General features: G+C 46.5%; 1 protein-coding gene across 13 annotated transcripts in view; it reads left to right on the plus strand.

Annotated features, from left to right (window-relative positions):
• Window positions 1–13,744, plus strand: part of CACNA1B (calcium voltage-gated channel subunit alpha1 B) — a 311,698-nt gene that overhangs the window by 283,592 nt on the left and 14,362 nt on the right. For 10 of the 13 annotated variants that reach the window (XM_074890983.1, XM_074890982.1, XM_074890987.1 and 7 more), the window contains 6 exons: window positions 4,740–4,848; window positions 6,751–6,858; window positions 8,124–8,251; window positions 9,135–9,262; window positions 10,340–10,466; window positions 11,055–11,165. In XM_074890983.1, coding sequence (XP_074747084.1) covers window positions 4,740–4,848; window positions 6,751–6,858; window positions 8,124–8,251; window positions 9,135–9,262; window positions 10,340–10,466; window positions 11,055–11,165 — 711 coding nt within the window. The remainder of the gene's footprint in view (window positions 1–4,739; window positions 4,849–6,750; window positions 6,859–8,123; window positions 8,252–9,134; window positions 9,263–10,339; window positions 10,467–11,054; window positions 11,166–13,744) is intronic. The other 3 variants (XM_074890994.1, XM_074890985.1, XM_074890984.1) reach the window with 1 other exon arrangement.

The raw sequence follows: 13,744 nt of genomic DNA on the forward strand, positions 1-13,744 counted from the left end.
TCTGAAACAGCCTAATTAAAATCAAGGGCTGGAGGAGGGTTCTCCGAGCGCAGTTGGGAAATAGAAGCGGGGACTCCATCTGCTGCCGACTGCTTCTCCTCAAACGCTCTTGGAGGAAACTGGAGGCGAGGGGAGAAAGAGGAGCAGCACAGGGAGCAGGGAAGCCCTTTCCTGCCAGGTCTGGGCACCTGGGAGGGATTCTTACCTTTTTTTCTTGCTCCCCAGTTATTAATTCACCTGAACACACCACATGTGTGGCTGGCAATTCCCAGGGCACCCCAGAGGGATGCAAGCTTTGTACTAACACAGCGAAGCGTTGTGTGCCCTGCCATCTGCATCAGCAGGCTCATAAGTTTTCCTTCTGGGGTCTGGAAAGATGGAAAATTATCCCAATCACGTATCTATTTTTTAAAAATCAAATTATTACTTTGTATTCCAAAGCATGAGGAACTGGTAGGACATGGCCTTGAAGCACAACTTCAGCCAGAAGAAGCACCAAAAATGTGGGGAGATGTTCATTTTACTGTAAACCGAGTATGGGCTAAACAACAGGTTCAGGTTTTTTTAACCATGTTGTTGCCCATGCTGTATGAAAAACATTGAGATTTTCTCTTCTATCCTGGTTAAGGATGACAATCAAAAGTTCTTGATTAGTTTTTTCAAAGAGCAAGTTTGGGTCAATCAGAATATTTGACTTTGAGAAATGTTACCAATATCAACTGGATTCCAGTTCCTTTTAAATGGGTCCTATAGAAATGTAAATGAATTAAAAGATAGGTAAAATTAGAAAGTAACTTTGAAAGGATTGAAATTTCTTGCTCTGCACATGTTGGAAGGAAATATAGGAAACATAAAGGTTGTTTTATAATATTTGGGGGAAAACAAAGTTTTCTTTTTGTTTGCAGTTTCAGTCTTTCAGTTGCATTTCTGGTGCCAGCACAATGTGCAGGGAAATTCAGGTGCCTCTTCCGTGCCAATACCTGGCTGACTCCTTGGCTCCTCTGAGTGTCAACGGCAGTGCAGGGACATGGTGTGAGCGTGTCTCACCAAACTGCCTTCTCCCTTGCCTCCCACATGGTGTGGTGGCAAAGCTATTTTGAATCAAAGATGAAGCAATTCTTTTCTCCCAGCTGCTTCATCTTCGGCAGGAGCTCTCCCAGAAATGTGGTATATCTGTTTGAGCAACGTATTTTCTCAATTCACGCTTCCAAGAAAGCAGTTTTCACCGATGATCTCAGGTGGCTTGTAGCTGAAACCTGTTGAGCTTCCCTACAGCTGCTCTGCTTTGATAGGTGCAACTTGCAACCCACCTTGCAATGCAGGTGCTCCTCAACTGGCTGCCAACACCCTGCCCCAGGAGAAGATGGGGAGATGCATCCCCGTTTGCCACCCTGATAGAGAGGAGAGGGGGAGGCGTCCCACCCAAGCCAGACCAAGCCTCCCCTCTCTCGACGTGACTGCTAGAGCTAGCGGTCCCCAGCTAGGGGCTGTGAGACCCACGAGGACCTGCACAACAACCACACTCTCTGTTGGCTGATGGTTTATCAGACTGGAAGTTGCAACAACCTAAAGGTGTCCGGGTTGACCCCAGTTTGCATATTGGGATGAAAAAAAATGCTGTAGATCAGGCAGTGCTGAGGGCAACGTGGGGAGAAGGGAAGGGACATGGTCTGGGGAGAGACGCTTCCAGGTGGCTGTTTGCAGCACTCCTACACAGCACTTGCACGTGAGTTTTGCTCAGCCAACCTTCCTGCAAGTATGCATTCCCTTGGAAAATATTCCTCTAAATCCTTTCTCCCCAATTAAAATTGAGGAGAAAAGACCTTCATACAGCATTGCTGCGTATAGCTGTGATGTGGCCTCTGTTCTGCATCCATTCCCTTTAGGAATTTGTCCTAGAAAGTCAGTTGGGGGGACCTGGGACATCTCAGTCCCAAAATGGTTTTGGTGCTAGTTTTCATGAGGATAGAGCTCTCCTGGGAGGACTAATTTCTCATCTGCTTGTTCTTTACTTCCATGCATCTTCTTTCTCTCTCCATCCCTTAACTCTCTTTCCCACTGAACTGGGATTCAGTGGGACTCTGTAAGTGGTGACTGTGGGCTTATATGGATATAATAATTTTGTTGTAACTTTTTGTGTGCTGAGGGCAGAAGTCTGATTTAAAATCCTGTTTTGTTTGATACAAGTGAACAGAAAAAATTGTTGTGGCATTGCCAGCATTTGATACTGTCATTGAATTACAAAAGGAGGAGAGTCTTGGCTTTGATTTCCCTATCTCTGAGGCTTGTCAGACATGGGAGATAACCTCTGAGCATGCTTTAAGAAAGCCCTTTGAGATTACAATGGTTTGTCTCAGACTGTAGGAGACAGTACGTTGTTACATGAGTCTCTTGTCCCTACAGCATGCAACGAGATCCGAAGGCATGCAATAAGATAAATAAGGAGGTCTCAGCTCCTCTGAATGTCAGCTCACTTCAGAAACAGATGTTTTGCTCTGGACCAGTGCCCTGTGCCCTCTGTCAGCACTGGCACATGTCCTCTCTGGGGGGGACTTTTCTCCTTGGCTGGCAGAAGGTACCAGGGCTGGAATCTGTCCTCTCTCAGGGCACCAAAATGCCTAAGGCACCTCAGTTCACACCTCTGGGAACCTGTGTGTCGAAGATATCTCCAAGCAGGGAGGCTAATCCAGTGATGGAAAGGCGGGCCAAGTCTTCATTCACCAGTCTCGGCTTGGTTTTGGGTAGAACATACGAGCAGGAGTCAGGGCTCACAGGCAGTGTTCTGCCCTGCTCTGCCTCTCGCCTCGCCTGAGACTCCAGGCAGGTCCCTGCTCTTGACTACACCATGTTTCCCTTCACCAGCAAAAGCTTCTGATAAGCAGCAGTGCTTCCACCACACAGCTTCCCCAGGCCAGCAAGGAGGGTGAGCGGAGTTCCGCCAGGCACCCCTGAACCACTGCAGTCACACCTGGAGGGAGGATTTCACCAGCAAAGCTGCATCTCTGAAAAATATTCACAGCCCTTGACATCGCATGGTGTTATAGTGTACAGAGCCATAGTGGGATCTGGCCTTGTCTGTGCACTCTCTGCTGCGGCAGCTTATCGCCTCGGTGAGTCTGCAGCCTGCTGCTGACTGCGCTTAAATTTCTTTAGCAGTGTGTTGGGCTGTTGTTAAACAAAGAGAAGGTTTCTATACAACGATAGGGATCAAAATAACAGCCTAAGCAGCTTTCAGATGTGGATGAAATTCCCTCCTCAGCAAGGGGCCCAGGCCAAGCTAACACTTGGTTTTACAGGCTGCTGCGAGGCTCTGCTCAGGCAAATTAACACCTGGTGACTTCCTCAGGTTGCACGTACCTTCAGAACGGAAACACAGAGGCTTGTCTGATATGGCTCCGGCCAAGGAAGTTTCTAAACAGCTTGTGAAAGCTGAGGAGCTGAGAAATCATTAGGTTGCCAAAGGAGAAGAAATCCATCCCTTGAATGCGTTGCTAAGGTTATCAGCAAGGCTTGGAGAGAGCTTCTCCCTGTCGGCATTTACATGCTGTGCTGCCAGCAGTGTTAAGGGAGCCACAGCTTTCCAAAGCAGTCTCAGGTACTTCGTTGCTTACAAGAATGATGAATTTGCTGTATCAGAGGTGATCCTGACTGGTGATGGGGAAGGACTTGCTACCAGGTCTGTAGATCTTGGGAGATACTGTTCCTGAGGAACTATTCAATGCTTAGACTGAAACAACATTATTGGGGGAAATTATGGTCCTGCTTTTGTTAATCCAGCCTCTTCCCTTATGGGTAAGGTCCAGATGGAGCTGTGTAGCTCATTGACTGGAAGGAACAGAGACCTTCTTCAGAGCTCCTGGGCTGCCCACAGAGAAAGGAGCTAAGAGACAGAACCCAAGTGTCTCCAATAAAAACGATGTTGCATACTTATAGCTATTAGCAGACAGTTCCAATCTGCCCCAGAGTACTTGAGCCACACTGCAGGGCTCACCAGCCTTATTTTCTAGTGTGCTTCAGGATGTGTACAAAATGCATCATCATGGGACCGCTCCAGAGGCTGCACAGCTCCTGTACAAAGCACTCACCTCCTCTTGTCATTGCCATCAAAAGTGCTTTCCTTGCATCCTGCTCACTGTCAAGGCCACCTGCACAGCGGGAAGAGGCACAGTCACTTTCTGGATGGAGCCACATCCTGGGATGGTGGATGCAAATCCTCCATCATCTTACTTCATTCAACGGTGCCAGGTCTCATTTGTTGCTATTGCTCCTGTTGTAGAACCAGAATATAGGTGAAGGTAACTGATGCAGGAAAGGATGGTGGAGCCACCATGGTGAGCTTCATGGTTTGTATCTCCTGAGCACGCTGCTTTGGCGGGGGTGATGGGTCCTAGCCACATGTCTGGAGAATGCAGACATAGTTGGAGACTCACAAGCAGGGGACTAGGCTCTGAAATGGGATGAGAGTGTTCAAACTGACATTTTTTTGGAAGAACGCTCTTTGTAGGATTGCAGTACAAATGCTGGCAAATCGGCTGTTTAACCACTAAAGCCACTGTTACAGCTCAGACCTGCTCCTGAAAAGGAGTTGATGTCTCTACAGGGAAGATGCATTTTAGCTCAGTGCACAAAAGGTGAACACATACTTGTAATCTGGCTATTTCTAAGGGCTCGCAGTGGGGGAGGGAAGGGGGGGGAGGAATTCTGACCTGCGCTCACAGCCACTGTGTTTCTCTCTCCAGCGCCTGGTGCGGATGAACATGCCGATCTCACCTGAAGATTTAACTGTCCACTTCACGTCCACGCTGATGGCCTTGATCCGCACTGCCCTAGAAATCAAACTCGCCTCAGGTGAGAGGGAGATGATGTCTGACAGCACGTGTGGGCTCAAACCCCAACTTATCTGTTGGTTTGGTGTCCCAGAATCACAGAAATTCTGCCCCAGGTGGAAATCCTATTTTTCTACTGCTTGCCTGTCATCTGCCAGCACCAAAGGACAAGGGAGCTTTGGGGACAAGCAATACAGAGGGGTCCTGAGCATCACTCTGCCTCTGGGGTGGCCACATCTTGGCATCTCTGTCGATGAGATGTGGAGAGGTTTGGCCATCCCAGTTGGGAGCTCTTGGAGGAGAAGCCCTCTGCATGTGCTCATTGCTGTATAACAGGAACGAGAGTTTTCACAGCTCTTTTCTAAACTATTCCAGTGCGATGGAAAAAACAGCCCTTCCTCTCCAACTGATGTCTGCTGGCAGCAAAGCAGTGACTCCAAGTGCCATGAACCACATTCTGCCTTGAGATAAAATTTAATTATTTAAGTGTTTAATCAGGCATTACTTGATTTCCCAATTAAATATTGCAATGTAATAAAATACACTGGCCTTTTCTCTGGGTCATTACACCTATTTAATCAGGCTGGCTGGGGTCAGAATCAAGGCATGACCATCCAAAACATTTTTATACCTAATTTAAAAGCTAACAGGAGGTAACAATGCTCTTACAAGCAAAGGGCAGGGCAGGGTTAGGATGTTGCACTTTTCCTAAGTGGTTTTAGGCCAGCCTTTCAACCTCTCTGTATTAATTACCTCCCTCATACATTGCTTAAACTTTGATGAGTAGGCACTGCTGGAAGAAGAAAAAAATTTGGGGTCACTGGGACTCCCCTAGGGAGTGAGTATCAGACCTCATTTCTAAGGATGCATTTAGGACTGCCTGGAATTTTAGGGGCCAGCACTTTGTTTTAGTAATAACCTCTAGATAAGGACACTGAGTGTATTATTTTACGATCCTAGTTACCTGTCAGCAGTCGTAATTCAAACAGGCTTTTTGAATTGAAAAGGCTCCCCCGACCCGTTCTTTGGCCACACACTGGAAGGGAACTAGAAAAGATGATAGCACTAGATTCTGTCTAAGGTTTATATCTGCTGTGGGTTGTGAGTTTTTGACCTGTTTTGTTGTTATGTGCTTCGTTTGAATAGGTTTCATGTGCTACATTTAATTGAGTCTTTAGAGGGACTAAGAGGCCCTTAATAAACCCTCCCTAATGAGTTTCGGTGTGGGAGTTCAAACCACCATGTAGCAGAGTACCCAGAGCCTCCTCCCATTACTTTTCTCTTAGAAAAATAATCTCTGTCATTCAGATGAACTACTTAATTGCCTACTGTGCGGTGCATTCATCTGGGAGCTGGCCTGTTGGCCTACATATACTTTAATCACTTCCCACTTGTGTATTGAGACCTCACTTTGGCCATTTGAATAATGCCGTTGTGTTCAGCTCTTTTTGACTTACATTGTGATATAGCTGCTGTTTGATGCTGCTGATGCAGAACAGCGTGCTTGTGTCTCATCGCCAAAAACTTCAGGAATCAGTCATGAATTGCTCATAGTCCAGCACCTCAGACCAGGTCCTTTGCATCACACCTCGGAGGTGCTGCTGCTTTCTGCTGACACTACCCAGCACCCCAAATAGGCAGTTAGCTAGAATAAGTCTGAGCTTAAGTTTAAGCCCCAAGTAACAGCAGAGGGTCAGCTGGTTGAAGCGATGATGGTCCTACTGAGTTCACACACTCCTGTCACGGAGGAGGTCACTGGTCCCCTTTGTGACAGCTGCTGTGGCTGGTGCTGGCTTGGTGCTCTCAAGAATGGGAGTGGGGGAAAGGCTTTCTCCTGTGCTTGCTGTGTAAATAGTGGTACGCACTGATAGGACAAGGATTTTCACTCTTCATGTGCTTCTTTCTCTCCTCTCCCTTTCTGCAGGGGGTGTTAAACAGCACCAGTGTGATGCTGAGTTGAGAAAGGAGATCTCGCTGGTTTGGCCCAATCTGTCCCAGAAAACTCTGGATTTACTGGTGCCTCCTCACAAACGTAAGTGGTTCATCAGCAAGCACCCAGCCCACCCCAGCTGCCTAAGAAGCCCAGAGCAGGTTTCTCCCTCCTTGCCTGCTCTGTCCCTAGCCCCATCCAGCTGCACAGTCATCTAGAGCAGCAGCAAAGAAACCCAGTACAGTTCAGCTTCTAGGTACCCTCTCCACAGGGTTCACAGCCCACACCTCCATGCCATGGTCACACAAGGGGTATGGAAGCTGAGGTCACATCCAGGCATGTATTTCATTATGCTACAATAGATTTCCTGAACTTAGAAAAAACCCCAACTCAGTGCCAAGAAGGGGCCAATGCCCCGTGTGGCCTCTTCCAGAAGTTTTTCATAGCTTGATCTGCCTTCAGCCTGTGCCTTACAGGACAGGAGTGCGATTTCTACCATCTGAGCTCCAGAAAAACAGGAAAAGAAAATTAAAATTTGCTGAGAACTTACAGAATCAGAAGTGAGATACTTGGAAGCTAAAGGCCTTTGTGTTACTTGATAATGTCCTGGGCAAATGTGCTGAGAAAATGGAAAGTTTGCCATTATCTTGATTGGCCCAGACAAGGGCTCTGGATTCCCAATTAATGAGAAACAGTGCAGAGCAATAAAGGCATTGTTAATTAGGAAGAAAGAGGGAGCTGAGGAGGTGCAAATCAGTGGGCAGTGATTGCTTAAGTCTTTTCCTCCCCTCCTCTCTTGATCCCTATACATCTGCCGCTTCAACTCTTTGCTCTATGGGAAGTGCTCCATTGCCATGCAGGGAAGGGCTGGTAGCATAGCTGTGAGGGTGAAAAAAGACACCTGGAAAACTGTATATTAGCCCATTATGCCCCAGTTGACTGTAATTCAAAGAAATAAGAATAAGACTTCTTTGTTGATAAAAAGCTGGCTGTGGATCTGGTATTAATTTAGCAATTCTTATGTTGGCAATGCTTACAATGCCCCAAAGTTTCCCTGCCTGTTTTTTTTCTACACGGTCTCTGTGAATGTTTGCCACAGAGAGCTAGAGACAAGGGGCCGTCCTCCTCACATGTGAAAGGCAGCCACAGGCAAAGGTCTGAAGAAGTGTTGTAACCTTTTCTTGGTCTCTTCTTTCCCCCACTTTTCTGTGTCTGTTTTGCCTCATTATTCTAATGTTGTTTCTTTCTCCTCGATTTTCATGCCCATTTGTTGTTATTTCTTGTGCTCTTTGACTTATTTCTCTTCTCCTGATCCTTTCCCATTTGTCACATGAATGTCCCTGCTGCGTTTCACCATCCTCTGACAGCTGATGAGATGACTGTGGGGAAAGTCTATGCAGCACTGATGATATTCGACTTCTACAAGCAGAATAAGAACAGCAGGGAACAAGTTCACCAGCCTTCTGGAGGCCTGTGCCAGGTACTCAGCCAAAAGGTATCCTTCTCGGTCCTCCTTTGGGCAACATGTTCTCCAGTGCTGGGCAGCTCTCATGAGTCACTGGCATGTGTCATCCAGAAAGTCTGGATGCTTCTCCAGGCAGGATTTGAAAATGTTGTCTCAAAAGTGGAAACCTCTCCTGAAAGTGTCTCTCTCTCTCAAAAAAAAAAAAAAAAAAAAAAAAAAAAAAATTGCAGTTGCCATTTTCAGTAGATCTGGAAAGATCTTTTCAAAAAAGATGTCAAGTAACACTTGTCAGTCTAAGTCCTATTTTCAGAAGTGGCCTAGGGACTGGGAAACACCAAAGGATTTCTTTGGGACACCAAAGCTGTTGATAGTTTGGCTATCAAATATTTCAGCTATTTTTGAAAATGGGAATTATTCAAAATCATTTTGGCTCCAATAGATTTGAAGATTTTAACAATTCCTTGAAAATATTTCCACACAATTGGCTCGGGATTGAAACACCAATGTTTTCTGATAGGACAAATACCTGTTGATTCCAGGATGGTCATCCACCTGATCTCCAGCATGGCCTGTTTGTCTGTCTCACAGGTGGGAGGCTACAGGAGACCCAGTGTCACAACAAGCCACCTGAATGGCACAGCCCCTTCGGTCACATCAGTGTATGAAATCCCTACTGCGCTCTGTGACCAGGGGAACACTTTGTTGGAGGGAAGGGGGATTGCAGCACAACTTTGGCTTGTGCAAAGCTGAGGGTAGCAAGCGTCCTTCAGAGCCTCTTACTGCTATGGGAAGGCTGGGGTGTGCTTTCAGCTGGGCTGATTTCTCAGGGCTCTTTATTAACTAGGAAAAGCACTGCAGTCCATCCTCTCCATGCACAGCTCTGTCTCTGACAACCTTTCCTTGTGCTTCGCAGCCCGGACCGGTGTCACTCTTTCACCCTTTGAAGGCCACTTTGGAGCAAACCCAGCCCACAGCGTTCAACAACGCAAAGGCGTTCCTTCGCCAGAAAAGCTCAGCCTCACTCAACAATGGGGGCACGTTGTGAGTATCCCATGGTCACCCCATCAAAACTGTAATGCAGAGAAGGGGCACACTGGGTGTATGCATCAACCCCGAGCACTGCTGGTTCAGTTACTCTGGAGGTGGGGCAGCACAGCTGGTGACACCAAGACCATCAGCCCCTTCACACTGTGGCTGGGACAATCCCACTGGTGGCTACCAAAATGCCTCCATGCTGCTCTGCTTCTCACTGCTGCCTCAGGTGCAGTTATCCGTCTGGTGGTAGTGTTGAGTTCTCGAGATTTGCATGTTTTCTTAATGGTTTCCTCTGAATCTTAATTGGAGAGCTTTCCATTGAGGCTAGTTGTAGGTGTGAGTTTGTTTACAGGAATTTGGAATCACTGCAAAACAACCAAAGAAACCCCTACCCACCAACCACCACTGCAGTGAGTTCTTGGGAGTCAAAATGTCCTTGGAACAAAGTTGTCTCTCGAGCTCACGGCACTGGTAACAGCAAGAGCTTCTTGAGACTTTCCAGGACAGAATCTGGCTCTTTCTCTTTAGACAAAATAATACCTCCACAGAGAGCTTACCAAACAGTTATAGTAACAGTGATCCTTAATCAATTCTCCATTTCCTGCTCTTCTTCAGGTGACTTTCCTCTGTCTCACAAGCGCTATGGATTTTTAGCGATAGACATCTGAAGTTTAAATGTCCCAAGTAACCCTGATGGGGAAACCAACATCAGACTCAGCAGTGAAACCCAGGGCCACTTGTACCACTGTACATCCAGTGAATGTACTTTAGCATGGCCACAGATGTGTTTGACCAATGTCTAACTGGTCTTGCATACATAATTTGCCTGAACTCCAAAATTCTTCTTCATCAGAACTTAAGCTGCAGAAGTTGTTTTCCTTAGTTACTGGAAAAAACCTGTGATGGCTGGTTTCATCTCCTTGTTGCTCTTCACCAGCAGCTGTGCCTATCCTGCAACTAGTTTGACAAGTTAAACCTCAAAGAGTATCTGAGTGGTTTACCTTCATCACAATTAGGTCAGCAAAATCTCTTTGCAAAAGAGTTAATCTTTTTTCCTCTTTTTTCCTCTTTTCCTTCTGACAGGCCAGCCCCAGAGGGTGGGATCAAAGAGTCCAGTTCTTGGGGGACTCAACGCACCCAGGACATGTTTTATGAAACCAGGACACCAGCTTTTGAACGAGGCCACTCAGAAGAAATCCCCATTGAACGGGTGAGCAAACAGGTTGAAGATGTGAAGACAGGGTGAGATGCAGTAGATTTTAGAAATGCAGTAGATTTTTAGAAATTTTAGAAAACGTTTAGAAAAAAACAGGTGAAGACAGGGTGAAATGCAGTAGACGGTAGATCTGTCCCTTAAGACAAGCATTGTTCTGTCTCTCATAACCCCAAGTTTGCTTGAACATTATGGAGAAAAACCAAACCTAGTAGCTCCTATTCATAGCTGTACATGTGGACATGCTTTCCATGGAATTATGTGTCTATTGCAATAGGTTACTTAAGGTTATCTCTTCCTACTTGTCCCATTGTCATCAGTGTACAAAGTCAGACGAGGGGTTTCACAGGTCACAGCTGGGGCTCATTGCTGTGGCTGGTGGAAGAGCTTGGCCCACTGTTGTCCTTGTTGAAGACAGCACTGTAGATAGAGTAACCTGGGCACTTAACAGCTCTTAATTTACTCTTTTTCCTGTACTAGCATCTCTTCACAATTAAATCAAACTTAGCAGAAGCCTGCTCAGATGATGGCTTCAAAGACGATGTTCATGTTCTTGCTACCGAAACCATTTCTTGTTTCCATCAGGTGGTAGAAATGAGGGAAATCAGCCCCACACTTGCCAACGGAGAACACCAACCAGGCCTGGAGAGCCAGGGGCGGGCGGCTTCCATGCCACGCCTGGCTGCCGAAACTCAGGTGAGCAAGGGAGACTTTAATGGTGGTGGGAGACTGAACTCGGTATCTTCTCTTTGCTTGCTGTGTTGTTGGAAATTGCTTGTGAATATTTGTTTTAAAATATGTTTGCTGAACCTGGAGACAGGTAACCAGCCTTTGTGCTTGGATGGCAGGTATTCATGTGTGGACACCGCACTGTCCCCAGCTTTACTCATCCCTGGTTGCAGCAAAAAGCGACCCAGAGAAATCCCTCTGCCTGTGTAGCTAACTGATGGCTACCTACCCAAGAGTGTCTATTCTGATTAACGGGGGATAATGCTGTTTGCCAGCCTGTGTTCCTGGAAGGCATGTTTCCCATTGACAGTTGCGTGCCACCTATCCAGACAGACAGTCAAGGCATGCTCCTGTGCTCTAGCCATAAAGAAAGCCAAAGATGTGCTGTGATTCTCTTTGGTGAATGTAGTAGGTACAGAAAATAGCAGGGAGCCTGTGCCTGGAAGGCTGCATTGAGACACTAAGCATCCTCCCTGTTTTTTTTTCTCTTTCCACAGTATTTAGCATATACTGTATTGTGACTTTGGTCAGTAAAACGTTGCTGAGGATTTCCTTTGTTTAACTTCTTGTAAAGAAATCTCATCACTAGAGTTGACTTTTACAGCAACTTGTTGATGCTACTTAGTGTGTAGGATGTCATGGTTTACACAGATCGTTTTGGGGCATTTCACATGTTCATTGCTAGCTTGTTGTCCTGGATGCTCTCCAGCCACCGTCCTGCCTCCTGCGTGTCAGAACATCTTACCACTCATAGTGTCTCTCATTCCAAGGGCCTGATTCATACACTCAGGAGTGAGCAGCCCGCAGTTGTGGGCTGTTTCCATTGCTCTCCATGGGGAGCAGAACGTGGAAGGTATGCTGCACCCTAAAACTAAAAGCCTGTGTATTGCATATACAACAATAGCTCCAAGAGATAAAATCTTCTTGCTAACATGCTCAGGGTGGCACAAGCTATACTTCATTGGCTAACAAATTTCCCAGCTGACTCCAGAAACTGCAGTCTTTGTATGAGAGCTGGGATTCTCTGTGTTATCAGGAACACTACTCAACATGCTTAATAAAAGAAACAGACCCCAAAGCAAACCCATACTCCTTCCCTTCCCCCTTCCCAGAACAAAGTTGTCCTTTATTCTAGACCACAAGTAGCATCTTTCCTTCCAAGGCAATGCAGTTGGCAGCAGCACTGCCAGCAGCACGAGCCTTTCCTTGGGAAACTCTTCTCCATTGCAGTCAGATATTTGCTGAAGAGTGTCTCCTGCAGAAGCAGGGTAGGTGTTGCCCAGTGTGGTGGTTTAGCCCCTGCTGGGGTCTGAGACCACGCGGCCGCTACCCCTCCCCCACAAAGGGAGTAAAATACAAAGCCCCAAGACTGAAATAAGGAAAGGTTTAATACAACAATGCAATAGCAACACAACCAACAACAACAATAACAATAACAGTAATAGTGATAGCAATGAACAGAGCAAAATAGCTACCAAATACAGCAGTTTGAAGCACGATGTACAAAACCACGAGTGCACCGCGCTCCGCGCCAGGAAAAATGTGACCTGCCAGGATGTGACGTCCGCATGGTATCTGAATAACCCGACTGGAGCTCCCCCCCACTGCTGGGGAAACTTAACCCTATCCTGGTTAAACCAGGACAGCCAGGCAGAGCTGCCCCATGTGAAAGCTGTCTAATCCCGTTATGAATCAGGCCTGTAATATGTGACCAGATCTAACCTCATTTAATAATACAATGTTTTGGTGGTTGTAGCTTCAGCTGAATAACTGATGTACTTTCTGTGTGTGTCTTCCCCCTCCGTGCCCTCCACCCTCCCTCTCACGTGCTGCTTCTGCTCCCCCCAAACTTTGAGTTCTTTATAACTCTTATTTGCAATGCTTTCTGTTTCTGGATGTCTCCCTTTCTGTTTGCCTGTCATTCCTCTGTCTTTTTATGTTTCACTTTTTAAACAAAAATCTTCCTATGCTTTCAATCTCACCTCCTCCCTCCCTCTTTGCTGTCCTCCTCCCCCATCACCTCCCCTCCCTTGTCGTCATCGTGTCTGCTGCACATCTGCCGTGATGTCTGACAATGGCTGTACTGTGGGGCTGCTTCAAATAATGTCTCTCATCTTGTCCGAATTGTTTGCAGAGGAGCAAAGCACGGTCACCTGGGAGTTACCTAGCAGTATGTAGTTTGCACTAAGTTGTATCCTATTAAATTCATGTTAAGAAATAATTAACCTTCCTTAACCCTTTACTTTTTTCCCTTCTCATTGGAGTCCAATGTTGCACCGACGCAGCCGCTATCTCCTTCCACTTTGCTGCAGTCCCCTCGATCCACAATTGCACGCTGCACGCTGTAATAGCAGGGATGTTTTGTTTGTTTGTTTTGCTTATTTATTTGTTTTTGTATGCCTCGTTGCACAGGAATTTAGGAAGTGAAAACAATCGGTTTGGTAATGAAAAAGCAATTAGTAACTCTCTGAAGGGTTATGGTATGTTCTCCCGAGGCTTGTGGGGAGTCTGCACGCCCCGTTAACGTAACAGGAGCATTGCCAGGA

The sequence above is a fragment of the Strix uralensis genome, chromosome 21 (assembly GCF_047716275.1).
Source record: "Strix uralensis isolate ZFMK-TIS-50842 chromosome 21, bStrUra1, whole genome shotgun sequence".
NCBI lineage: Eukaryota > Metazoa > Chordata > Aves > Strigiformes > Strigidae > Strix > Strix uralensis.